The 27703-nt window shown below is 42.4% G+C and overlaps 1 protein-coding gene across 4 annotated transcripts in view; it reads right to left on the bottom strand.

The window, feature by feature from the left end:
• PALM2AKAP2 (PALM2 and AKAP2 fusion) overlaps positions 1-27703 on the bottom strand; it is a 277020-nt gene that overhangs the window by 90199 nt on the left and 159118 nt on the right. For all 4 annotated transcript variants that reach the window (XM_087741632.1, XM_087741635.1, XM_087741633.1 and 1 more), the window contains one exon: positions 24214-24296. In XM_087741632.1, the coding sequence (XP_087597758.1) occupies positions 24214-24296 (83 nt within the window). The remainder of the gene's footprint in view (positions 1-24213; positions 24297-27703) is intronic.

The following is a 27703-nucleotide window of genomic DNA, read 5'->3' as shown; positions in this document are numbered from 1 at the left end:
TAACACTCCAGAAAGAAACAAAAAGGCACAGATGGATTGTGCTTTTTGGCTGTTTGCATTAAGCCCCGCAGAAGCTTGTGTCAGGTGAGATCCTGAGGCGTTCCTCCCCAAAGCCAGGGCACTGCCCCTGCTCTACCCTTTGTGAGGGGAAGCAGCACTGTGGGAAGCGATCGGGAGTAAGGTCAAGCCTTCAAGGTCTCCTCCTGGCTTCATGTTCTGGATGAGTGTTATGCATTCCATGTATACATATGTGACGTTGAAAATGCAGATACAGGATGTATCAGCAAAGTGAAAAGGCTTGCCTGGTAATTGCATTCCAGGAAGGCTTTTGTAAATGTAGGCAGTATCTCAGGAGCAAAAATGTAATTCAGTCAGGACAGTCTAAGGTACAACACGAATAATTCTGCGGTGAATCAGACTGAAGGACTCTCATGGTGACAAGACTCAAAATCTTTTTCTCTGCCGCACCACCAGATCTGTATTAACTCTCCAGCAGCTGGGGCAGTTACTAACATTTGCTGGTGCACAGCTGGCAGCAGAATTTGGTTCAGCTGATAACCTTCTCGTGGTTTCTCCTACTGCTCCTGTCACATACCACTTTACTTTTTAAACACACAGCTTATGTGATCAGGAAACCTCCAGTATCAACAGAACACTCAGAGTGCTTCCCCAAACAAAATGAATCAAGCTTCTTCTCAACCTTACAGAAATTGGACAGTGACCAGAGCTGGGAAGGATTTAGGATACGTACACGTTACTCTTGTTTAGGTCTTTGACACCCAGTGCCAGCAAACGCTTCAGAGAGAAACTCATAAAATGCTGAAAGAAGAAAAGTTTTGAGGTGGCTGCAAGACAAGAAATAGGCTAAAGGTGGAGGGAGGGGACAGCTTGCCCTGCAGAATAAGAGACTGGGGATTTTGGCATTCAGAAAGGAAAAAGGAGGCAGTGCAAAGGCAACCCAGAATGGAAAATACACTCGTGCAAGAGCTGCTTGCTCCCGCTGAGCAAGGACATGAGCCAACGCCATTGCCCTGGCCAAGCTGACTCCCCCAGTCAGTCCTCTGAGCAGAGCCGCCTGCTCCAGGGGAATGATGTTACCCCCCATCTCCGCATCTCCTTCCCATCACAGACTTCAGGAGAAGTAGGACCCTGCCCTGCAACTCCAAGGACAATTATTTTTTTGTTGTTACCTTTGTAACAGCCAAACCAAAGAAACTCTGGCAACACTGTCACAGACTGCATGAAATACTGAGAGAGACTAATAATATATTTCTCTGTTCATCTGTTTGTTAGCAGAGAGGAAAATCACAGGGTCTCCTCTTGCCAAACTATACCCATTGGCATTACTGAAAGCTTGGGCCTTGGGTTTGAATGATTTGGTGTTTTGGAGGAGGGGTGGCTTTTATCAGAGCTTTTCAGAGAAGGTTATAAACCTCAGAGTTTGAACAACAAGAACAACAAAGGCTCCAGAGAAGTCATTCTTTCAGACTCTTCTGATCTTACAATACACTCTAAATCTAAATGTTTTTGTTAGTTTTTAACTCTTCAGCCCAGGAAACATTCTGAAACTTTAAAGATTTAAAAAAAAAATTACAGTTAACAAGCCAAAACTTGTTACCAGTGAAGCTGCTCTTCAGTTAAATAAGAAAGGACTTTATTCATTCCTTAGGGCTTCTTGTAAGCTGAAGAAGAGAAGAATTTGTTTTTAGTATCCTTATGAGACTTTTTTTCTGTGGAGAAATTTACATCATCTACAGCAAGCTCCATATCAAGCCCACATAATCCAAGTAAATCTGAATTTACTAGAAAAAGTAAACTTCGAATACTGTTCTACAGCATGAATTATTACTGCTTGCTGTTTTGGAGCTCTCTGATGTCCAGCAACAGAATATACACACAAAATCTGTTTCATGAACCCAAAGCTAACCGTATCACCCAGCATCTAGTCCCAAACATGAAATGCAACAGCGCAGTAGAGGCCTGTTTCCATACTGCCCAGCTACTTAAAATGCTCAAGGTCCTCACTAGGAGGAGCCTTAGAAATTTTGTCAGCATGACCCTCCACAATGGATTTCCTCTGGTACTGAAGCCCACCACCACGTTCTAGAGGAATGAAATCATCAAGTCACTACAAAATCCTGGCATCCTGCCTAGTACAGTGAAGTCGTCTTGCCATGAAAGTGGGTCACCTTTTCTTCTTCAAAAAGTTCATGTATCCTATTTCAAACTCACATTTGCCACTGCAAGCTCTGCAGTGTCTCCTTTTTTATTTCTCCCCCTCCCTTCTGCCTCCCCAGGAAACGAAAGTATTCATTAGATCCACCAGCTAGAAAAAAGATTTAAATGGCATGATGCATTTCCCAATGCAGCTGCTCTCTGACAGACGGCTGATGCCAGCGGGATGTTGGGCAAAACACACACATACATGCAGGCCTTTTAAGTACAGAGTCAGTCCCCATCCATAAAATACAGCCATCCCACTGTGCAATGCTGTTACACTCCTACTAAACTCACATGTCCTCACCACCTAAGAGCACGTAGCTGAAAGAGCTGGCAGAGCACCCGCAGAGTCAACTTGACTTTTTGGTGTTCAGATGTTCACTCCCCAAGTCTGGACCATCAGCTACACCTGTGCCTGGAGGACCCAAACCCTCTAAGAGGAGGTGTGAGCAGAGACCTCTGGTCTGATATTTCATGCTGCTTCTGCAGAAGTGTAAGCGTCTGCAATGAGTAAAGCACTGAAGAATCAACCCCTCCCATGAAAAGGAGAGAGGGGCACAACCTGAGCCCAACCCTGCCATCCTCTGGAGACCATGCACCCTAGCGTGAGTGCTGTCCCCGTGTCATGAGACTAACGTGACGGCAAAGGTGGCACGTGTTGCATTGGGAGAAGTGCTTTGGTCTTTAATTATCTTGGATTCTCTCATCTGCAGATGAATACTTCTGGCCAATGCAACTTGGCCCCAGCTTTAAATGCCATCTGGCTCTCGACTTAATGAACACTGGCGTAAGTAACCTCCTCTCACTCTCCTTCCATACTCACCACTATTTTTAATAGAAACTGAGTTGTTGATGTGACAAGACTTTTTTATATATTTTTGTGGTTTTTTGCCTCTGGGTTGCTTACCAGTGCCTAACATGATGACAGACACACCGTAACATCTGCACCTGCAGGTTCCCAGTTTTATTCTCCATTCTGCAGAAACATGTCCCACAGGCACAGGAAGAGGAATGCTTAAAAAATATCATGCACATGCTCCTCTGCCCCACAGATCCACATCCCAGGCAGCTGGTGATCAGTTGGCAATATCCTCTTGGCCTGTCTTGGAAAGTCCCGTCTTTGACAGTTCACACTGTCGAGAACATAGAGTGTTGGCTTGATTTCCCTTTAAAAAGCTTGCGATAATCCAGAGTCTTGGAGCATGCAAGAGAACAGTCCTATCATCCTTTTCTTCCAGAAAGAAAACAGGTTTTCAGCAGGAGATGGTTTAATACAAATCCTATACTATCCAGCTCATCACAGAGAAGTCACGTCCTTTACCCAGGCCAGCAGGATACACTGACTTGCCAGAGTCAACAAGAACAGTAGGCAAGACATGCCTGAGAGCTGAACTTCTGGGTTTCCCACATATCCCACAAGCAGCAGAGGAGAACAAAGGAATTCTGCTGTCGAATAGTTGCTGCTATACAGATGAAAGCCCTGAATTATGGAGAGGCCTGGGGAATGAATGAGAGGCAAAATTGCCTAAAAACATATTATTTAGAGCAGAAGGCATCTGATGACATCTAACAAAAAGACATGAGCAAGAAACCCCCTACAAGAAACAGTAATTCTGTCGCAGGCTCTTCTTTTCAGCACAGCTAATTCTGAAAGACTGGTTTATGTACCAGTCAATCCCAGTGTCGCTCAATCGCCAAACATTACTTGGGATCCAACCATGACATTGGCCACCATCATACCTTCACCCAGCTCCAAGAAATCAGCAAAACCTCTGTGCAATAAACTGCCACTCAAAGCTAAATTCTGGGAAGTCCTGCTTATGTGCTAATAGTTTCCCAAACTGTCTCCAGGACTCTCTAAATATGCCAGTAACTGTTGTCAGCTTTCTAGCAACAACTCCAAATGTGAATTTTTTTCCCCAAGGCTAATCCTCCTAGAAATTTCAAAATTACCTGAGCTCCCCACTGCTATCTCTAAATTAATTAGATGGAAAAAGATTTTCAAGAAGTTTGAGGGCTTAAAATATACCCTGGTCAAAAATGTCGACTAATTAAAAGGTATTTTTATTTTAAAGTGAGAGCTATTCCCTAGAAATCTTTGACAATATACATTCTGATCCGCTGTACCATGCCATCTCTGTTCTCATTAACGAAATTGATAAACACATTTTATACACCACAATGAGCATAAATCCGGGCCTTACAGATATACCACCCCAGAAAGCCAAGCAGGCAACGGGATAGGTATGTTGAGCGTGCCCACCAAAAACGTTGTTAAAAGGCCTCACTTTCAGGAGAATGGGCACTTCTTCAGTCTCTGCTGGCTCTTCTTCTAAAGCATTTCAGGTGGAACAACCCAAATTCCAAAAAACTCCCCAGAAGCCTGGCTGCTGCTCTGCTTCCTCAGAGCTGCTGTTCACCACAGATTCAGAGGCGACTCAAATGGACTCAAGAATCAGAGAAGAACAAGCTTGCATTGGCAAGAAGATATGTGAAGGAAGCTAATATGTCTCTGAAACGTCTAAATTAAACAAAGCCAGGAACTGAACCAGAAGAGTGTAAGTGAAAGTACAAACTACAGGCAGCCCAAAGATAGTGACAGGAAACATTGTGGAGACTGGGAGCATCAAATGGATGCAGGACAGACTCAGGCTCTATCAGATGAAATAACAGCAGCTAAAGCCAGCACAGGTTCTTCTATGCTACCCTTTAGATCTGACTAAATGACCAAAACAGTTGATTTTTTTTTTATTAAGCCATATTCAGTATATCTGCTGCTTTCACAACAGAAAAATACAGAATTGCCATAAATAGTTTGAAAATATTGAAACTATGCAGAGAAAGGGAAAAGACTTAAAAGAATCAGACCACAACTTTGGCTGATTTTTCTTTTTGATGATTGCAACCAGCAGCAGGAGCAAGGAACAACGAAGGGCTGGGTTGCTCTCACTGCTCTGCCGAGCTCAGTCAAGCTGTGTCAGAACAACACTGCTGGGAACTTGCCCTGGTGTGTCCCTGTCCCAGCCACAGGCTGTGAATAGTTGAAACAATATGGCGTCGAGACCTGAACTCATTTGAACTTTTGTCTTTGCATTTCCTCCTCTCACACCCGGTCCTTCAGCCCTTCCTTGAGACTTTGGCTGGCCACAGTCCTCCTCTCCTCAGTGAGAACAAGCCATGCCAGTAAAATGCGTCTTGAAAACACAGGGGCAGCTGGAACATCAAACTATGGCACAAACCACAATAGCCTCTTCACCTTGCATATACTTTAACTGTTTTAAAATCAGGTTAAGTGACTCTGTGGGTTTATTGATAGTAGTTCCCATACCAACATGTGGGTTCTCAAGAGCATCACAGGCAAAAACCTTTTCTTGCACTCACTCCTGGGGCAAGGTAGCAGCTAATGGGAAACTCTAAAATTGGAAATAAAATGACCTATTTATGACGAAAGTTTATAGAAAAATATTTAAAGATTTACAATTGGCTTTGCATTGTCTTTCTTACAAAGCTACAGGAGCGCTGTGATGAATTCCTAATAGCAGAAATTAGAGAGGCAAAAGGTTTGTACAAAAATTGATGGTTAAACCTCACCTGCTTTAACAATAATAATCTTTTCTTCTTTACTTGTGGCAAACCTGGAACCTTTATTAATAGATTTATACCAATTTAATTAGTTTGACAGTGAGGTTTGGTGCAGGATACTAATATGGGTGTACATGTCAGCTGGTTCCTATTTCTGGTCTAATGTCTTCCTGAAGTTTTAATAACTCAAGAAGAGTTATTAAAAAAAAAAAAAAAAGAGACCTTCTTAAAAGTGAAATTTTTTCAAAGGTGGATGGATCTGGGTTGTGTAATAGCCATCCTATTAGGGAATTATTCTCAACTGGCACTACTAATCTTGCCCAACATACAACAAGACACAGAAATAGGGCACTCCAAGTGTATATACAGATGGAGCTGTATTTTTCCTTGGAGTACTGGGGAAAAAATGGCTGTTACAAAGCTCACTTCAAACAATGCTGGTGTCACTGCCCCAAATAATGAGGCACAAGATGTCTACTTGAATTCTTGGATTTACCAGATAAAAAATAACAGCTGTGATATATCAGTCCCTGAGAAGAACTGTCAGGAAGGAAGATAACATATGTCCTCATGTGCATTTGCCTTTGCACCCAGGCCCAGTGAGCAGAATTGTCACACTTACTAAGTTGTTCAGTGACAGAGGCAGTGGTGTTTGTGGTTTTGGTGGGTTTTTTTTCTATTTAAGTCAGTACAGTCCTAATGTGTCACTAGCTTAAAGGTATTTTGCAATTATCAAGGCAGGAGATAGTTTTTCTCACTACTTTAGTAAACTGGTAAACTTTAGCTGCTAGAAAGGGAATAAATGACACAGATATAAGCCATCTTTTACTGGTAATACTATACCCGCTATACCCTTAAAAAGTTTTCCTGGCTCATGCATACATTATACAAACAGATGTTATATAGAGCAATACAAAAACATGTAGAAAAAAGCTGGTAATACATGGATAACCCTTTCCTTCCAAAGTACACACAGTGATGTGAATTTAGCAAGTTACATACAGGAAGTTTTCTGCTCTTTTTCCTTTTTAACACCAAGAAAATGGGAGAAGAGGGAAATTACGATGCCTAGAGCCACAAAAGACATCAGTGGAATCAACGGATTCCGGAAAAAAAAATCCAGATCTTTGAAAGCATCCTTTCCCCCTGGATCATGATTCATCTTCAGTCAATTAGATAAAGCTGGAGAAAAAATTCTAAAATGAACAGGGCACGCTTTTGTGATTCACTAGCACATACCAAAGCTTTCCCAAGTACTTATGCAGGTCTTTTAAAGCAATATTCCTAACCCTTCTGAAAATGTATATATGTTTTGGAGGGAATTTGCTGTATCATAAATGCATTACTGTTTTTCTCTCTTATTAATAAGGGATTAAAGAAATCATTCTTTCTACTAAACAATACCTAGGGAAAATTCTCACTTTTGCAGTACATTGCATGTAAGTATCATATCAAGCGATAAAACACTTGAGTCTTGTTACTCTTAAGTATTTTTACCACATTTCTGAAGAATTACTCTAAAGACACAGTTCTGCTTTCTCCTGTAAACCCAGTACCTTACTGTCATCAAATAAACAAAAAGTAAAACTCTGAACTCTCTTTAATTATAAACTTAAGTCAAAGGATCTCCTTTTAAAATTAAGGATGGCATGATTTACAATTGTAATGGATCACTGAAGATTGTTCATCACCAAAAATAAGTCCATAATTTATATTGCTAACCTGTAATTTTAATACAAAAAATGTATCCTCTTTTTTGTTCATTTTGTCATAATACCAGCACAACACAGTATTGTGAATATGATTATTTGGGAGATAAGAAAAGGAATGACAAAATCTAGATTTCTGTAGTATATAATTTTGAACAGTAGTTACAATATGATTTTTTTATAAAATAGAATGGGTCTTCCAATAGCAGCTGAAATTAGTTTCAACACACCGTGCTTGGGCGCAGATTGTAAAACAGCTCTGAAGATCTTCCAATGTAGAGAAGAAAAAGGAGGAAACCAGAGTTCCATTTTACAGCTGGGAAACTTCTGCACTGAGGATTGAGATTTCTTTTTCAGGAAGGAGTGAGATACGTTTGTGATGTCCTAAAGTTACTGTGTGCTTTCTTAAAGCTTTGTACACATGTCAGTACTGATTTACCATGATTCTCAGTTGATCACAGAAAACAGTATTGGAAGGGCCCTGAGATGCCATGTTAGTAAACATCTAGATTCCTGCAGTCAACCATGATGGCTATGATGACAGGTTACCATTAGGCTATTTAAAAAAATCTTCCCAATCTGAGATAAGTTAGATGATTGACTCTCTGGAAGCACGTTCCGCATTTCTTGGACCACAGAGGTAGTTCACTCTACCAACTCAAACTGCACATCTCCTTTTTAGATGGCTGAGATGAAAATCAACTCTAATTGACCTACCCCAGGATAGACGAAGACTGTAAGGTTTGCTTCCTCATTGAAGACTAAACCGCAGAAGCATTCTCACTCTCCATCAAGCTGTATGGTGAAGTATATTCTTAGCAGCAGCAGAATTCCAGATAGGAGAGTTCATAGAGTATAGACTTGGTTCACCTGCATTCATCTTGCCACAAGTAATTAGTATTTATCCTTCACAAGGATGAAACAGACTGATGTGCAATACTAATTTACCAGAGCAATGCAACCCAAAGTCTTACAATTATTTAAGCAGAAAAAACTTAAAATTTTGGAGATGCAGAAGAAAGAGAGTACCATTTTGGCACATGGATCAAAAAGAATTACATAAATTATAGATATAACTGCATTTGCTGGCATTCATTCAGTGCTGCTGTTATATTTCATAATTAAACTTAATTTTATAGAGCTGTACTCCAGCGGTCTAGGTCAGCCGTCAATTAAAGAACAACCCTCTACAGGACAAATGCAATACTCAGGTAAGTGAGTATCATCATAAATAAGCAGACCAGCTTTTTTTGCTCACATAATTTGAATGCCAAGAGTACCATATCCACTTCAATGGAGTTGCTCCTAGTGGGTAGGAGTATTGGAAAGGACTTCTTCTCAATGAATTCTGAGTCCAGAACTTTGCTAGGGTCTATTCATTAACTTTTGGCATCGAAACAAAGAATCAGCCTAGAAATGGGAAGCAAGCAATGTATCAAAGTAACACAGAATTTAAGACGGACTTTAAGCAGCCAAACAACAGGGCGCACATGAGAACCAAGATGTGCTCCTTCAGCAGATTGCTAGGAGAGGCAGCCACCAAAGCTTTTTATTTTTTTAAAGGGGGTGGAAAAAAAGAGAGAGAGACAATTTTGGCAGCTTGAACAAACCTGTTTACCCCACAGCCACAAATGAACTAACTGCTGGTTAGTTGAAGTCAGAACTGCCTGAGAACCAGTACTGCAGCACGGCAATGAGAGAAAAATCACGCTGTGGATGGTAATAATAGGGACAGTTCTAGATGTTGCATTATGTAGCTCTTCATGTCTTGCTATAAATGCAGTATCAATAGAGCTTGCTAAATCAGCAGGTGTTTCCAGTAGCAAAAGTGAGTTATACAGTTTACACAAAACAAACCAGGCGTGAATTAACTTATCCCATGATCAAAGCATACATCAAACTGCTCAGGATTCTGCTGGGTATACTTCTCAGGCTGTAAGCTATACGACCCTGCATTCTTCACTTAGCCAAAACTCTGGCTGAAGTCAACAGGAATTTTGAGTAATTTAAAAGGATTGGGAAGTTATGCACACATCCCTTAGTACAGAAGCTGCACATCCACAGAGAAGGAAAATAACCATCAGCTGCCACAAAAGCTACTTCTTATTGGCACTATTATAAGACATCTATAAATATGGTTTAATTTCCCTAAGAGCTCACATGGAACCTGTACTCTTTGGACAGGTGCTTGAAAACTAATGCAAAAAACAATGTACCAGTTATCTAAAGCCAATATCTGTATGTAACATTAAATTTGTGCAAACTTACTTTGGTAGAGGCTATCGAAGGGCAGCAAATGGACTGGCATTCAGATATAAAATGAAAATGAAATTAATAAAAACCAACACTCAATACTGACCAATCAGAAATACTTAAAAATAAATACACTTAAATGAACACAATTTCAGCTATAACTTCATCCTCTGCTGTGTGCAGGGACATAAAATCTATGATCTAAAAATATATGAAATAGCTTCCACTTCACAGGAAAAAGAAGTCATGTACTACCACAGATACCGATGTATATATACCTTCCTTTGGTTCCTGAGGCTGGTGAGACCAGAAAATGTAATTGTGAAAGTGAAATAAATCCCTGTCAGACACGCAAAACCTCTGCAAAACACTTACACAGCGTGAATACAAATTGACATACCAGAGCTATGAGACGATGCTAGAATCAGAGGATATCATTACAACATTGAACTGTTAATCACAGCTCAAAATAAAAGAACATATTTATTTCATTGGTAAAATCACAATTGGGAGATCTGCTCTCTCTCTTCTAACATTAGGCTGGTACTTATTGCCCTAATGTACATCTTCTGAGAGCTGACAGGCGATTCATCTTAAGATAAAAAACAAACTTTAGTATGATGACTGCTTTTTATGGTTAATCATTAATGTTATCAGGAACTCAAACACTGATACCCACAGCAGTTGCCTGCCTGCCCACCTCAGTAATAATTTCAATAACTTTTTAGGAAGAGACACCAATGTCTGAGAAGTTTACACTGCAGTGGTCCTAAGCAGAAGCCAAATAAAGGGAAATAAAATATTTAAAACTCATGCTTCACTGTTACTGGGGGATCTAAAAATAGAAAGACTTGGAACAAAGATACAGGAGATTTTCGGTTCAAAAAGGGGTGTCCAGGAAAAATTGAGATGGCCATAAAAAAAACATGCTGATTAAAAAATAATTACGTCACGGGTTTCTCAGGATCTTACCAAACCCCCTCCACGCCGCCACCCCGGCTTTCAGCCCTCCCCGCTCCCCCCAGCCCGGCCGGCTCCCCCCCACAGCGGCCGCCCCCCCGGGGAGGGATGCAAAGACCCCCCCCGGACCCCCAAACCGGGAAGAGCCGCCCCTCCACCTGCGGACATCGGGGGGATGCACGCACAGACCCGGCTTGCTGTACCCGGGCCCCCCCCGCCCCGTCCAGCACCCCCCGGCCCTCCGCGGCCCCTCCCGCCCCAGGGGGGTGTGCACTCGTGGGGGGTCCCGCAGGCGCCGGGCTGCCGGGCACACCTCGCCGGGTGGGAGAGGGCAAGGGCAGCCCCCCCCAGCATCCCCCCTTCCCTCTTCCCTTCCCCTCCCCGCATTTTCATTCTCCCTTCCCCTCCTCGCCTCTCCCTCCCTGCGATTCCATCTTCCTTCCTCGCCTTTTCCCTGCCCCTCATCGCATCTCTACCGATTCCCCCTTGCACCCCCCGCCCCCGCTTTGCTTCCTCCTCCCCCCCCAATTTCCACCTTGTCGTCCCCCCCGCCCGCCCCTCCCGCCCGCAGCCCTCCAAGGGCCAGACAAGTTGCCGGAGCCGCAGCCACCGCCGCCTCCCTTCCCTCCGCATCCGGAGCCGCGCTCACACAGACAGACAGACAGACCGACAGACAGACCGACCGACAGAAGGACGCACGGACACAGGCGCACCCCTGGTACCTCTCCAAAGCGCTCCCGCTCCTCCGGCGCGCAGCTCGGCGCGCAGCCCCTGCACGTTGGGTCCCCCTTCTTCCTCCTCCTCCTCCTCCCCCTTTCTCTCCCCGCCCGCCCCCTTCGCCGACGCCAGGAAGAGGGGGGCAAAGCCGCCGCCCGCCCCGTCCCGCCCCGTCCCGCCCCGCCCGGTCCCGTCCCGCGGGACGCCGCGCCCCAGCGGAGGCTCCGCGCGTTCCCCCTGCGTCCCGCCGCGCTCGGGTTACCGCCGGGCTGCAGCCCTCTCCTGTTACGGATGCCCGCGGAGGGCGGGAGGAGACGGAGCCGAGCCCCGGGGCGGGGGGGGCCGAGCCCCGGCGGGAAGCAGCGCGGCCCCGCGGCCCGCCTCCCGGGGGATGTGCAAAGCGGGAGCTCCGGGGGTTTCCTGAGCCGTGGGTTTCGGGTTGGTTTTGCTGTTGGTTGGCTTTTTTTTTTTTTTTTTTCTTTTTCGGTTTATTGGTGTGGTTTGGGTTTTGTTTTTGTTTTTGTTTTTGTTTTTGTTTTTTAATATATACAGCGGAGCCGCCTTCCATGGGCTTCTTCAGTGTCCCCTGGAACCCAAATGCACTTGCAGGGTTCACTGCAGGCTCTGGCGAGGATTTTCATTGGTCTGCCACCCGCCCTGTGTAGAACCTCTGCCTTTTATTTTTGGTTTCAATACGAACTTAACTACCCCCGCAGCTCCAGTGATGGAGATGAGGAACAGGTCCTAACCCTCTCTTCAAGCTGCTCATGGGTTTGCAGACCTCCACTGTAATCCTTCTACATCATTCCTTCTCCTGGCTGAAGAGTTGCAGGTTGCGCATGAGGGCCTCTGTCCATACATTGTTCTCTACCTCTTATTCTTGATGCCCCCTTGAACATTGTCCTGATCTAATAGATCCTTTTTGAGATGAAGAAATACACAATATTTAAGATGTGGGCAAACCATGGATTCACATAGTGGCACAATGATGCTTTTCTCCTAACAGTATTTTAGGAGGAATTCTTGAGCACAGAGCTGATGTTTCTGTGGAACTGCCTGTCATAACCCTGAGATTTCACTCCTGCAATGGCCAGCTCAGAGCCCACCATTTTACAGGATTGTTTCTCCATATGCATCATTTCACATTTGCCTACACTGAATTTCTTCTGTTGCCCAGTCAGCCTCATAATATCCTTATGTAGTTCTTCACGGTCTTTCTTCTTATTACTGACTTAGTAAATTAATACCACTGATGAACTTTGCTATTTCACTCCATCCCCGAGTAAGAGATGAGTACACTGAACAGCAAACATCCCAGCACTGACCCTTAGAGAACCCCATACCATCCAGCACCTCCCTCCATTGTGACAACTTGTCATTTATTCCTGTACTTTGCATTTTATCCTCTAAGCAATTACTGAGCTATACCAGGGCTTTCCCTCTTGTTGCTATCGCTGCTTAGTCTCTTTAAAAACCTTTGTCAAGAGCCTTTTAGAAATCCAGTCAGATATGGAAATTAGATCACCCTTATCCACATTTTTGTTGACCCTTTCAGAGACCTCCAAGAGGATTGCTTAAGGCAGGACTTCACAAAAGCAATGTTGACTCTTCTCAGATAGATTGCATTAATCCAGGTGTCCTTTAGTTCTAACCCAATTAGCATCTCTCTGTTTGCACAGTACAGGCACGACATTTGCAAACCTCTCGTTCTCCAGAGTCTGCATGGAAGTTTAGTGTCACATTTGCCACCCTCCACTCTTCAGGTGCCAGTGTTTTAAATGGGAGGTTACACATTGCTTTTGATAATTCAGCAGCTGCATCCTCGGGTGAGAACTCAAGGATACAGATGCTCACACACAGGTACATTGCTACCTGAATGCTGTGATAGTGAAAAAGGCTTATAATAAAAGCTAATGGTATAAGGACATAGATGCATACATACATAACTGCACACCTGTAAGCTGCTGCTATTAATGTAAGTAAGAAGCTATCTTACTAATTGACTATATGTGGCCATGGCCCTCTTTGCAGATGTATGTATTTGAAAGCACATAAAGTATGGTACAGACAAAACCCCACCAAGGTCTTTGACCCAGGGAACTGTTTGCCATTCTCCTTGTCTGCAGCCATATGTTTTCTTTCTTTCATACTTTGCTGTCAATTCTCTGGATTAAGGATGGACTTTTTTAATGCATATTTTTTACTTGCCACTAGCATCTGGCACGGGAAGCAGGAAGGGAGACGAGCTCTGAGCAGGGGTATTTCAGCTGCACCACCCAGGAATGTTCCCAGGAATGTCTGCAATTCAGTTACCTGCCCAAAGACAGGACTCCTACTCTCTGTCGTTCTAGGACAAGATGCAGCTGTGCAGGGCATGTGCTAGAACCACAGTACAGCTCTGTTTAGCCTGTTTGCAGGGAGTGGGCAGGGAGCAAAGGATAGCTGCACCTTCCACACCTGACTGAACCAACTGTGCACGGACGTGCATCGCTGCTCACACCCACCAGCCTGCCCCACAGGTGTAAGAGTCCATAATCCCACAGACAGGTATGCCATCCAAATGGCAATGTAGGGCTGGGGAGGAGAGAAAGAGGAAGAGGAGCATAGGGGTTGCATCCCTTTTGGATGTTTCACAGGTCTGATTCTGTTTGTTGGGTTTTTAGAAACCTCAGCTGCTAGAAACAGAAGAAGCCACTTATCATGAGGAAGGGAGGGAAGAAAATAAATTAGTCCTTTTTAGTTGCAGAAAACTTCAGAACCATGCAGAAAGGTCCCCTTCAGGCCTCAGAAATATAATTAAAATAAGCATAGACCAGTCTCATGCTTTTTGAAGGCCTCAAGTTTTGGAGAGTGGCAATACTGCACTGTAGAAAAAATCTGTGATATTCATAGCAACCAAAGACGTTACACTGCCAAAGGGGGAGCTCCTCTTCCTGGGTTCCCACCCCTCTGCCCTTTTTTTCCAACAGTTATCTTCTGCTCCTCTCCTGCTTACTTCCCTCGTACAGGATTGGACTGAACTGCATGACTACAGCACAGACTTTGTTCCATTAGATAAAGCAATATCACAAATGACACCGATACTATTTGAATTTTGTTTTTTTTTTTTTTTTTCTTATGACAGGGATGCATTTACTTAGTACCAATTAGGTAGCACATGACTAATATACCACAGAGGAAATAAAATGTGATTTTACTGTGTATATTTTAATGAGTTTTGCCTATTGCTTCTAATTTGCATTTCCAACAGTTACAACAGCAGAGGAAAACTAGGTCTTAAAGTTTTGTTTAATGATGTATTTTGTTAACGCTCTGTAATTTTTTTACAGCATTACAGGGGGCTTCAGCTAGGGGGAAGAAGGAATTAATCTTTGCCAGAGTGCAGCCTTCCCTAATTTTTACTATGAAGTTAAAATAACTTTACCTAAATAATGAATTGGAAGATTAGTTGATATTGTCCTAAAAACTCTAAAAGTGGGAAGAGTATAAAGATCAGCCACATTAACCCAATATTTGTCAACAAGAGTAGTTATTTTTAACTCTCAAATGACAGTTCCTGTGAACTGAAAAGGGATATGTCACCCCCAGTATTACCTCATTCTTCCCCCAACAACTGACCAATGTACATCCCAAGGCTGTGCTGAACATGTAGGAAAAACCAACAAAAACAGGTCCTGAGATTAGTGTGATGTCCTTGGGAAAGCTCAAGGAAGTGCAACGGTGTATCTGAACTTCTGCTTGTAGGGGGCTGCGAAACTGAGGAGGTTTCTCTATGTACATAGCCTGTGGACAAGAGGACTAGTGGCACTGAAGTCAATGGGAACCGCAGACACTCAACACCTCTGACAACTGGGCCATATGCTTATGTGAGACCTTGTTATTATACAAAAAGGCTCTTATTTCTACTCTTTTTTTCTCTGCCACATAAGCTGACCTAGTTCACAGTCTGCCTCTGTACAAATGCGTCCTCTTCCATGGGCAGAAAGAGGACAGAGCCATTGCCAACGAAGAGTGCCTGGAGTAAGGAAGGGGTGGCTCAGGATGGGGAGATAAAGAGAAGGAAATGAAAGACAAAGATGTTTGGAGGAGAGAAGAGAGAAATGGGGAGAGAAGAGAGCGAAGCCATAGCTTTATTCAGGAGACAGAGGAGTTACCCAGTCTTTGCTTTGGGACTTTGTCAGTACATTGGAGCCCAGTTTCAATGAGGCATATTTTTTTATTGTTATGCAGTGAACCTTCACATGGAGAATAATTCAAAGGGGATACCTCTTCCTATTAGGAAGAAATTCTTTCAGGCTGCTGTTTTACAGCCCAGCACACTGTTCTTGTTCTCTATGAACTCCGTAAGGTGCCGAGAGCAGTGCAGGATAAAGAAAGGAAGGAAAATAACTGTGATAATGATGCTGGATATGCCAGGCACTTTTATAACATTTATAAAATGAAATGGAGTCCTGAAAGGTGATGCCTGATCTCGTAGCCTTCACAATGAATTTCTCTGAGTATGAAAAATGAGTTTTGCTTGGGCTGCAGATTTTTAAGTGTCTTAGATTAGCTGTCAGAAATTTTGTGATTAGATTTTTCTTCCTTTCCTTGTAGTTCTTGTTATTTCTCTGACTGCAGAATAACATGCAGATGAACTGGATGAGGGAATGCACCGGCTTGCAGTAATGCATGTGAGATGAAAATGGTACTTCTGTGTATTCTCTGTGCATTTATAAAACTAATGAATGCAGAGATCCATCAGTCAGTTAGCAGAAGAGCTGTGGGAAGTTTGGAGGTCACATTCATAAATGCTTTATATTCAGTACGGGAATGAAATTTTGAGTGTTACAGAGGCTGGGAGCTGCCAGTAGGGAACTGACTGGAGATCCCTGTTCTATTCCTGGCGTTGCTGATGACATGTGATGTGACTGAAGGCAAGTCACTTTCCCTTATTTGTTTATATGAGTTGATGAATTTTAGGACAGCTACTGCCTGTTAGTGGGTGTTCACAGAACATAACGGGACCTCAGCTGTGGTTAAGGAGTTCAAATACTAATGTAGTATGAACTTAAAAAATATTTTCTGAAGTTATTCAGCTGACTAACAGACTCATTTACACACATCTATTAGGTGGTAGAATAGTTTGGCAAGATCTCTATCAGCAACTAGCTACATGAGTAATCTCACTGAATTAAATGTGACTCCTTGAGTGAGTAATGTTTTAGTACTGGCTCCATAAACTGTTTCAGTCATCATCGGCTTACAAACTATGTGAATAGCCCTGCCAGCACTTAGTACACAGTGTAGTGTATTTTATTGCAAGCAATTCTGTCACAGGAGTAATACCCAGTAGTAACTGTTTGTGTAATCTACACCCACATTGAAGAAGTTACTGTGTTCTGCAGTTGCAAAACCAGCGAAGTTTCACTGGCATCGTGTTCTCTTTGGTTCACTGGAACTGTTAGTTCCCCTTCACAAGAAATCCAAAGAAGTATTCAGTACCTGTAATGTTGTAAGGAAGAAATTTTTTTTTTATTGCAGCTCATGGGAATACCGCTGCATAAATGACTCATGGCTCTCTCTCCTTCTTGTGGAAAATGCAGTCATTGCAAATCTGGAGCTGTAAGGTTTCACTTAAAGCTCTTTACAGTCTTACACCAGCTAATGTTTCTGCTTTGATTATTCCTGCCTTATCTTAGTCTCTTTGTACCCTCTTCCACAATAGCCCCTGTTTCTTTCCTCTACTGTGGGCTTTGTGTCTCCTTTCAGTCTGTTCCTTTTCCTAAGCACAGAAAAAAATCCCATTCAGTAGTATCCCTCTTTTATTCTACAAATCCCTCTTTCAAGTCTGCTTCATCAATAACATCAACATGAGGCAGTCCTGAAAGATGGCTTGCCCGTGTCCGGCTTGCCTGATTGAGCCTGAACATCCTCAGGGGCAGGAAGCGTATCTCTATATATTTTCTGAATTACTGCTTGCATAGGAAGAGCCATATAAATATAGCACTACTTGTTACCACAGCATTACATATTCAATATTTATATCAACTGCTGGGGCAAGATAATCACAAGCTACAATACTTCAACAATTATGTACAGTTGTATATTGTTCCTCCAACTAAACAGGCACAGCAAAAAAGATTTAAAGAACAATCATTATTTTAGAAATAGGGAACCTCTGTAACTCTTCTGTACAATACTTGAATAGCATATTCTCACAAAGAGCATTTGTTTGTGAACTAAAGAGCTTGATCCAAAGCCCAATGGAGGCTCTTCCAATGCATTCAATGAGCTTTGGATTAAGTCCTTCCTGAGGAACAGATGCAGGGTTTTATTCACTACCACTAGAACAATAAAAATGACAAGACAAAGAATAAAGTTGTCTACAGAGAATAAAACAGTGTTGTCCTGCAGCAGCTTAAATACATTAGGCTCTATAGTTAAAAGAAAGTCCCGCAGAATTAGTAAAATTGTTTGTGTAGCCCATTCACAAAATATACAGTGCAGAAATGTTCAAATATCTACACATAAACAGCCAAACACAGTGTATTTCACTGAGCATTCAACTTCTCAGTATTTGCAAGGGCTGAGTTAAAAATGTAACTACAAATTCCAGTTGTGCAAACAAAGATAACACAGAAATAGTTTGCTGTCATTAATCATCAAAACTGCGATGGAAGACAGAGCTGGAAATGTTTTTATGCCATGGCTCTTAGGTGGTTCCGAAGTGTTTACTGAGACCTCAACTAGAGATAGGCTTTCCTTTAGTAAGTATATCTCATTCAACATAATGATTTCTTATCTGGCCAATAGATGTTATCGAAATGTAAGCAATAATTAGTGTTGAGGAGCAGAGACATTTGCCCCTACAGAAAAAACTGGGGCCAGAGTCACCCCAGGAAAAGGAGTCCAACAAGGGAGATAAGCAACTGTGGGAGACACAAGAGACTAGACTGTGGTTAAAGTGGCAGCAAATGAGAAGAACAATTAGCAGAAACTAAGCTGGGTGGGAATGTGGGATTTGCAGCAGAGACAAAATATGAAGGGAATCTGATCAGAGTCTTTCAAGAGGTCTGGGTAGATCTTGTAAAGAGATCTAGTGGGACAGAGAGAGTGAAAGCAGCAGACAAAACAGGCTGTTTTTTTGAAATATCTGCATGGATTTATGTAGAAAGTAGAAACTGGAAAAGGAGCCTGGATTAGAAGAGGTTGCAGTCATAGCAAAAAAGACACTGGTGATGAATATGTGGAGACAGGTGGATTTTGAAAGAGCTGAGGAACTGGCATGGTTTGGTGCAAGAAAGTGTGATGACCAGAAAAGGATGTTATACAAAACTTTTTATACCAGGAAAGAAAGAAAGGAATCAAAAGCTGACAAATAGTATTACACAAAACTATTTCTGTAACTATGAAAAATAATACCATTTAAATTTTACCTGCTCGTATTTAAATGTTCCTAACCTTTTCAGCTCACAAGTAGCAGCCTCAGAATCAAGTCAGTGTTCTTAAATCCTGTATGTTTAATTACCAGGCAATGCCAACACAGTGCTTACTCCAGTTCCAAACATTAACTAAATGCAGAATGGCACATTTTTTCATACCATCTTTTCCTGGAGGGTTGCCACAGGTGTGCTCTGACAATTATGGAGAAGAGAAATCCTTCTGTCTTTGCTTTTACTCCTACATGGGGAAGCCTATCAGCCTCCAGGGACTGAAATCCCTACTACATAAAAGAAGAACAGCAAGATTCTCTTGCCTTACTCCTAATGTTTCCTCTTTTATGTTGCTACAGCCTTAATGAGCGCTCCTGCGAATTCTTGATACCTTCTAATCTTCTGAGTTTTGTACATTGAAGTACAAATCTTCAGCAGTTGAGGTGCCTTCTCCAGACATTTTACCAAGCCCTCCCTATATTCAAGGCTGGATGTTTGTTCCTTCCAGTGCTATTGCAATGGTGTTAAATGCCTCCAGCTGGGATGTGTCATTTGCTGCAGGGTGCATGGCAATACTAGAAATGATTAAGTGAGAAAACCAAGCCTACCTGAAGTTCCTCAGAAAGTCAGAGACAAGTGGATAATATTCAAAGAAGAAATTCTTTGTCCCATGATAAAGAATGTTTTTTTTCTCATCAAACAACAATATCACAGTTTCCTAAAGGTGTGTCCCTTTCTTGAATTAAAAAGGGAACAGTCCCAATGACTAAACCCATGGCCAGCCTGAAGGACTGGCTGTCCCTGCAGTAAGCCGGGGTCTTAGCTTCACTGCATTTTTCCAATCATGAGAAGTGAAATCATGCAAAGTGAAACTGTAATGAGATGATAAGACAAGATGATTATAGGTCTGCTAATTAAAAATACACAGTATTCGGTATGGAAATCCATCTCTGCACTATGAAACTGCTGTGCATTTTAATGTCCAACTCACATACTGTTGGAGCAGGCAATCTTATTTGTCTTTGGATAGGAAGGCAGGTGGGCATGTTTTACACAGGCGCCATAGCTTGACAGTCTTGTTACTTTGCTTTGACAGTTCCCATGCAGAGTCACAGAAATAAAATTACAATGCCAGAGGTCAAACATAATGGCTCTGATCTCTTTGAACGACTGACAATCCTCTGGCTTCCCTGACCAACATTGCCTGCCTCAGTCATGATATGAAGAAGCAGTCAAGAGCAATTAGCAGACACCATAATTGGAAGTGAACTCTTAGCTGTGTGCTGTGACATGCAGTTCGATAACTCAGATGGATCCTCCTCTCTGTTACCCAGCCCAGCTCCACTGATTTCAGCACGAGGTGAGCTGTGGCCAGGACCAGGGATAGAGAGCATGACCTGGGAAAACCAGTAATGAGAGCTGGCAGGAGCCAACTGGGGAAAGCGTCAGCTGCAGAAAATAAACTACTTACTCCTTGAAGCTGATTTGTACCTTGCCTTGGATTTTTACTGCATAAATGTCTCTGGATTTTTACTGCATAAATGTCTCTGAATTTCAGCAGCACCCCTGTATGGCTGGCATGGCAGCAAGATACATCCTAAACTGCCTGAAGGGTCAGGGAGGAGAGAATATGAGGCCATGCAAGCTTACCCTTTGAAAGATGATGAGGGATTTTTGCTGTCTGGCCTCACACTCTTCAGCTACATACACTGTGCAGAAAGAGCACTTTTAAACCACTCCAGAGTGTGGAAAATATCAAAGCCTCTGTCATTTTCAGTTATCGGTAAAGTTTTTGGGCACAGTGCATTTATGGAGTGGGGTAAGGGAGAGTATGAGGGGAAGGGGTTGCATCCTGGATCTGTTTGATTTTTTTGTTTGTTTTTAAGTAGCTGTCCAGTGGAATTAATTAATCTTTCCAGAGTTTCCTGGACTCACTTAGGTTCTTTAGTGATACGAGCTTTTATAAAATCAATGAAAGAACAAATTGAAGTTCTATATCTCTGATAAAATATTCCAGCAAAATAGCAGCATCCTTTTCACTGCAAGACAAATTCTCTCAGCCTACTGCTGATCCTTTTATGTTGAAATTAGGAGTTGTTCACCAAGATAATCTCCCAGCCTCCTGTACAGCAGTGTTGCACAGAAGCCAAATGGTGTATACGTACGTCTTCTTCCTTGTTACCAGTCAGCAGTAATGATGGTGGAAAAATAAAGAAAAACAGCTGCAGTTTATGCTACGCCCACACACATACACATTCTCCTTTTCGAGCAAAAGCTGCAAGAAAGGCTCAGTAATAGAGTACATGGTATTCTGAACCTGCACTCCAAAAAGAGCTGCAGGCATAACAGAATGTGTTTTAAACACAACAATGAAGAGGCAGCATCTTGCTATTTAGAAAAGAAGGAAGAAACATAAAAAACTCCAAGATCATTCATAAACTTTGGCTTGTTCAACAATAGGTCCAGCTTGGCTAGTTCGAAGCACATTACAAGGAGTGGCTCTTTGGGAGGACCGTATTTTTCCTTTCTTATAAGGGAAAGTATTACTTTGCTTCATGACTAGGATCAAGTGTAATATCTGTTTACTGATCCATATCCTGCCTTCGCTGGTCATGAATGTCATTAACTATTGGATATAAGAGTTTTCTATGCTTTATTGAAACCTATGCAATTACAATTGACTTGAAACATACAGTCAAGTGCACAGTCTCGACCTAGGAGTAGCTTGTTGCTTCTTGTTAATAGTTTGTTAGAGTTGAAGGGGACTTTATGATGGTCCAGGTCTCCACTTGGAGTAAGTAGGCTGTTGAAAATAGCAGAGATATGCCCATTTCTATTTCTTGATTTCTGTTAATGGAGAATCTACTTTCTCTTGGTATCATCAAAAAATATTGTAACTAGGTCTGCGTAGATTCTTTTCAGAATTAATCTAAAATTGGTGGTTTTCTCATATGAAAATAACGTTGCCCATTTGACTGTTTCGTGATAGAAGTGACAATTGGTTTGGGTTTGTCTCTCTCAGCAAATGCAAGCTCAGAAGAGTTTATATCCAGCTGCCCCATATAGTCTTTTCCTCAAACACCAGGCTCCTCCCTTCCCCAAATTGTTAGTAAGTTATTAAAGAAAATTCAGCCCTTTGTCATTTGCTATGACTAAATTAATTTTCTTCCATGCTAGTAAGGATACTCTCATGGACTTTATTGACTTTCCTGTGCTAGCATTTTGCTGATTCTGCTCATGCTTTGTCAGTGGCAGCACTGAGTCAGCCTCCCTCTTACAAAGTTCTGCCATTAAACCTCCTCCTTCAGCGGGGGGTTGTTATTAAAAAAATGAGACCTCTTTTTTAAAACCAAGGAGAAAACAATGCTAATTCAGATTTTGTTCTGTGTGGTGTTACACTCCCAAGCGTTGGAAGTACTGTATTATTAAAACAAATTGCATTCCACAGTCATTGAACCTTTTTTCCCCTCTTCCTTAAGTATGACCTTAACTTAAGTCAGAGAAAGTTTGGGGCTGATTGATTAAACTCTAGCTCAGAGCTTTCCCAGCAGTCCTACAGGTCCTGCTTGCAATATATGAGCTGCCACAAAGTGATACTACACTGAGCAGAGCACTGATAGCAACCAGTGCAAAATGTCTGGGAATGCCTGTGCAAGTCCATACTCCAGCTGCAATTAGAATGATTTAAATATCTGGTTTAACGATAACATGAAAGTTTCATTTTGACGGCTTTGCATTATCAATTTGAACCTTACTTTTATTGTTTGTGTTGTAAATTATTTGCCTAAAGAAAGGTGGATTCTCACTGACTGATACCCCTGAGGACATATTGATTTGCTGCTTTGTATAGATTTAACCTTACATTTGGTCATTGTTTTTGATAGCCAAGAGTATGAAATTCTGTGCTATATTGTCCATTCTAAATTGTTAACCACATTTAGTGAGATTCATATTTCTTGTTAGCAGATCTGGGTGGGGTTTTTTTTGTTTTGTTTTTTTTTAAACATCAGATTCGTCCAGCCCCTTTTGGATTTTATTAGCACTTAAATAAGAAATCTGGAAAACCTGGATTTTGAGAAAATTCTTAATGTTATTTTAAATGGTAAATGAAACTAGTAATATGATGAGAAAAATCTAAGAAAAGGTTTTCAAAACATGTTTTGCATTCACATTTTCTTCATTAAAAAAATTTTTTTGCAGGTGCTGACTTTAGCTGATTATTCACCATGGCCTTTAAGATCTTAAAGCTAGCTGATCTGAGCTTCTCACACCAGTTTTTACTCAGAGACCAGAAGAAGATACGAACTTGCTGCATTTTTATCTTTAAATGTCTCTCTAAACGAAAGAGTTAGTTATTAGGCTAAATTTGACTAACTGTAATTTAAGAAAAAATTCCTCTGCTTTTGTAGCAGAGGTCTGACATCTGCTTCATCAGTTCAGTCTGAACCAGTTTAACAGCCTTGATTACTATTTTAATTTAATTTAAAGAAATGTAAAAGATTAAAGTAAATTTAGGCATTAATATGGGCTATATATATCCAAGTTTGCATCTTTATTTAAAAATGTCATTTATGATAAAAAATTTTTGGAGAGGCCTTTAGTTTTTAACATGGTTGTTTTTGTCTTTAGATATACATGCTTCACACTCAGCAGTGTCAGCTGCCCTGAAGAAGAACATCTGTGCCTGCAGGAATTTACTTGCCCATTCACTCCCTTTCCGCTCCCAACACCTTACTGACAAGTTCATTTGCTGCTGTTAAAAACACATGGCTGTGCACCATCACACCGAGAAACACAAAGAAAAAGGAATATTCCCATTATGCCTTTTCCAGCAAAATGGCGTGTTTCTATGTGCCACCCAACCACACCAGGCCACCACGTGAGGGCAACGCTTCTCAGACGCTTGCCCTCCTCACGCTGACAAGCTGCTTGCCTGCAGGTTTCCAGCAGATGAAAGGAGGTAACTGCAGAGGGGACTGAGAAGAAGAGAAGGTGCAAGGGAAGATGTGTAGGGGATTGACTGATGGTGAGGAAGGATGAGCATTGGTTTGACACCATCTTGCAGTGAGCTGCCAGGATTATTTAACAAGACCTCTCAAGAGATGCACTTTTATTGAAGGCCCTAATCCCAACTGTTGCACTGGGCTTTCAGATATGTAGGAGGAGATCCTGCAATAGTCAAGCAAATGCAGTTTACACCAACGGGATCTGCTGTGCAAACTACTCCCACCATGACAACCTCCTTGCAGCTGAAGATGTGGCCCATCCTACTGAGCACAGGGTGCCATCAAGCATCATGTTTGAGCACAGCACGGATCCCTGTGCTTCCCACAAGGATGTGGTGGGAGGAGACTTACCCCTGCACCCTCCTCGGCTTCAGGACTTTCACAGGAGTACGGTCCCAGCGGGTCCCTCGGCAGCATATCTGATCCTCCTGCGCCTACAAAACCAAAGACATTTTATTGCCCATGGGGGAATATGCATGGCTGACAGGTTGCTTTGCTTTGCTTGGATCCATTTCTACCAGCCACGCTCTGTTGCCATCCTGGTATCTCATCAGCATTATTAAATGACTTAAAAAGATCTTTGCTACCTGGACACAGCTCTGCATGCTGTGGAGAGGCAGCCACCACTGGGACAAAATGCAGCGGGTGCTTAGCAGGTTGACACAGCATGCCATGTCTCAGGAATGACATATTCAATTTCAGCCCCCGCAGCGGCCATCCCTGTCCCTAGCGTGGTGCCCAACACTGGGTCTGGGGCTGCCCTGGTCCCTGATGGGGTGGTGGGATGTCCCTGGCTGCTAGGTCCAGCCTTGCCCCCCCAGGGAGCCCCCCAGACACTGGTTGCTCTGTGCTTGCCTGTGTTGCTGTGCTGAAGGTGTGCCCATGCTCACACCATCCCTGGGATGAGCTCGTCCCATCTTGGGGAGAAGCCAGAGGACTTTACAGGACTTCTGTGTATCCCAAGGGAAGGGTAACTAGGACTTAGGAACTAGGAGGATCATCTAGGACCCTAACTAAGAGCATCTCATTAGTGAACACTGTTCATCAGCCAGGCGGTAGTCACCACTGCTTATCAGGTGAGGTCAGGTTACAGGCACAGCTCACAGGGCATGGTGCCGGCAGCCTGTCAGTCCTGTCTGGAAGAAGAACCTCTGCACTTTTATTTCTACATCACATTTAAACCTTGAAGAATGTAAGAACATATCTGCTTATTTCACCTCCAGGGACAATCTTGCTTAAGCATAGCTAGCCTCAGAGAGCTGCTTGCTTGCTTTTGGAATTTCCATAGCAATGGCATTAATTACAATAAATAATGGTGAATTAGAGTCAGATTAAATCGGTGAATATTTTCTAAACTGTGAAATTAAATTATAGGGGTTACATGATCTTGTCTATAGAGGATAAGGGTGTATAAGGATTTATATATCATCTCCAGTAGCACTGTTGAATGTACACATTCACACTGACACATTGAATAATGTTCCTTGTGCTACCACAGCACTGTGCGCACCTACTAAATTTGAAATACAGCTCATGTAATAATACAGCTTGAAATGGCTCTGCAGTCCTTGGTCAATACAAGGACAGTTATTCATGCCCTCTGCTGCTACTTTACAATCTCGAGTGTGTCTCTTCAAACCACTACTGCTTGTGTATACTCCACAGTTGTGTTATGATTACTTATGCAAAAGGATCTGTGCATCAGAGATGCCCTTTGCTTGTTTGTTGCTCCAACAGACAGTGGCACATGCTAACAGTGCTAGTTGAGCTGTGGTCTACCTATGGATACATGGAGGTGCTGATAACACACCTGTATCTTTCTTTCTGACAATGCTGGCTGGTGGGTTTTCCTGCTTTTTGGCAGCCTCAGATAGACATCTTTTGCTCTGGGGGAACAATATTAAAAAGTGTCAGTGCAACTTATGTGCCAAAATCCTGTAGGTGCTTTTAACTTTTTCCAGCACAGGTTCTTTGGAGTTGACCCCTCCTCTTCCCGTGTGCTGAGCTATGGTGTCCGTGTAGTCCACAGAGCCAATAGGTAGCCCCCAGCAAGGTTTAAAGACTGCATTAAAACCAGTGGAAGGGCGTAATAATGAAATTGGGACCTTTTTAACTTGTTGTGCTCTCAGCACTCTGGAGAAGTCTACAAAGCCAGAAGTCTAATCCTGTGACTTTACCATAGGATTGATTCCTTGTTTGCATTCATCTCTGCTGGGGTTGCCCTAGAGCATTGCTGCTTTGGAAGTGGTGCTGCAGAAAAGGCATCTAGTTTATTCTGTCCTGATTTCTTTTTTCTGCTGTTTTTTTCTTTCTTTCCAGCTCATTTTGGTAGCTTTATTCATTCTAATCTCAGGCCAAAAGGACCTTCCTTGTTAAATGTCTGTACAGCATTTTAGCATAGCAGGCCTCTGATTGTTTACTGATACCTGTACGCTCTCCTGCTATTCAAATACAGATGTAAAATAGAGCTGTGTGCCTTTTTTTACCATTTCACTAAAGCATCGCTTCATACTCAGGCCCCCATGCATCTTGTTCTGCAGTATATGTGGAACTGCAAAGCCTTCAGCATGTTGCCGTTGTGTGGATGCCTCTGTTTGCATTAGCAAGTAGCTGTGCAGTAGGAGTGGATCAGAGGATGGGAGAGTTGGTACTGACATCTCTAGATCTATATTGTAAGTATTTCCAGGATTTAATGTTAGACTAAATTTAGTCTGATTCCCTGGACTGAATGTTACAACAGTGTCAGAAGGAGTAATACTTGATTTGAATATTTGTACTTCCACTAGGGTTTGAAAAGTATTTCGTGTGACCCTGCAGAAGAGTTTCTGGTTTGGTTTCCTCCACAAGGACTCTTACCTGCGACTCAACAGTCTCATCACATAGTGTGAATCACTCCACACCTGAACCAGTTGCAAGTGTGGTTGAGGAAAGAGGGATGAGTTCACTAGAAACCATACTACTGTTCTCTGCCAAAGTACTGATGTATATGCAGCCTATGCCCACCAAGAAAGGGAAGTCTGGTGATTGGGATGCTAAATGGAGATGTGAATTGCCTAATTTCACATCTGCCACAACTAGCATTCTGCATAGCCCTTGGTAGGCACTGGTATTGACTTAAATTGTCCACCTGTAAGTGATACTCCCCATTGATGTGGCAACACATGGAAGATGAAAAAGAGCATTACCGCAGTAATACACATACTTAACTAGAGAAAAAGTTATGAATGTCCAAGGCCTAGAAATTAACACACATAAGAAAAGGATAGATTTCCCCCAAATCCCACAAACTTATAAATACCATAAGCCTGAGTAGATTTCATCTCCACACTCTGTATTTGGTGACAGACCATATCTGCCACAGCATGGACCTCTGGCTTGATCTGCATGAAGGGCGTGGCAACTTTATAATCACCCTTGGACTAAAAAAAAAAAATAAATCCCAAGCATGTTCACATCCATGGACATGTAACGGCTGCACATAGTACCAGTTCATGCTGCCATTATCACAGCTAAAATTTTACATCTGTCATCATCTGTACAGCAGTGATGAAGTAACTCAACCGGAACAGCTGCAGGGCAGCTCCATCAGCATGATTGGGGCTCAGTGGCTTTTCATCCATCTCTGTGCATGCTAGCTCCACTTCTGTGTAGCACTGTGCTGACTTATTTGTTTCCTTTTATTTGCTGTTGATTTCAACTGTGAATAGGGTTTGATGGATGACAGGGGTTTAACAATAAAGAGGACTGGACAATACAACAGAAATGAAGCTGAGCTAACAGTCTCGTTCCTTAAGGGATGTATCCATGCAGACTTGGGAGAGAAATCAAAGTGCAGATAACA

Source organism: Nipponia nippon, unplaced genomic scaffold (assembly GCF_047370975.1).
Source record: "Nipponia nippon isolate SJK-2023a ecotype South Korea unplaced genomic scaffold, ASM4737097v1 scaffold_8, whole genome shotgun sequence".
Lineage (NCBI taxonomy): Eukaryota > Metazoa > Chordata > Aves > Pelecaniformes > Threskiornithidae > Nipponia > Nipponia nippon.
This window is presented reverse-complemented; position numbering and strand designations above follow the sequence as displayed.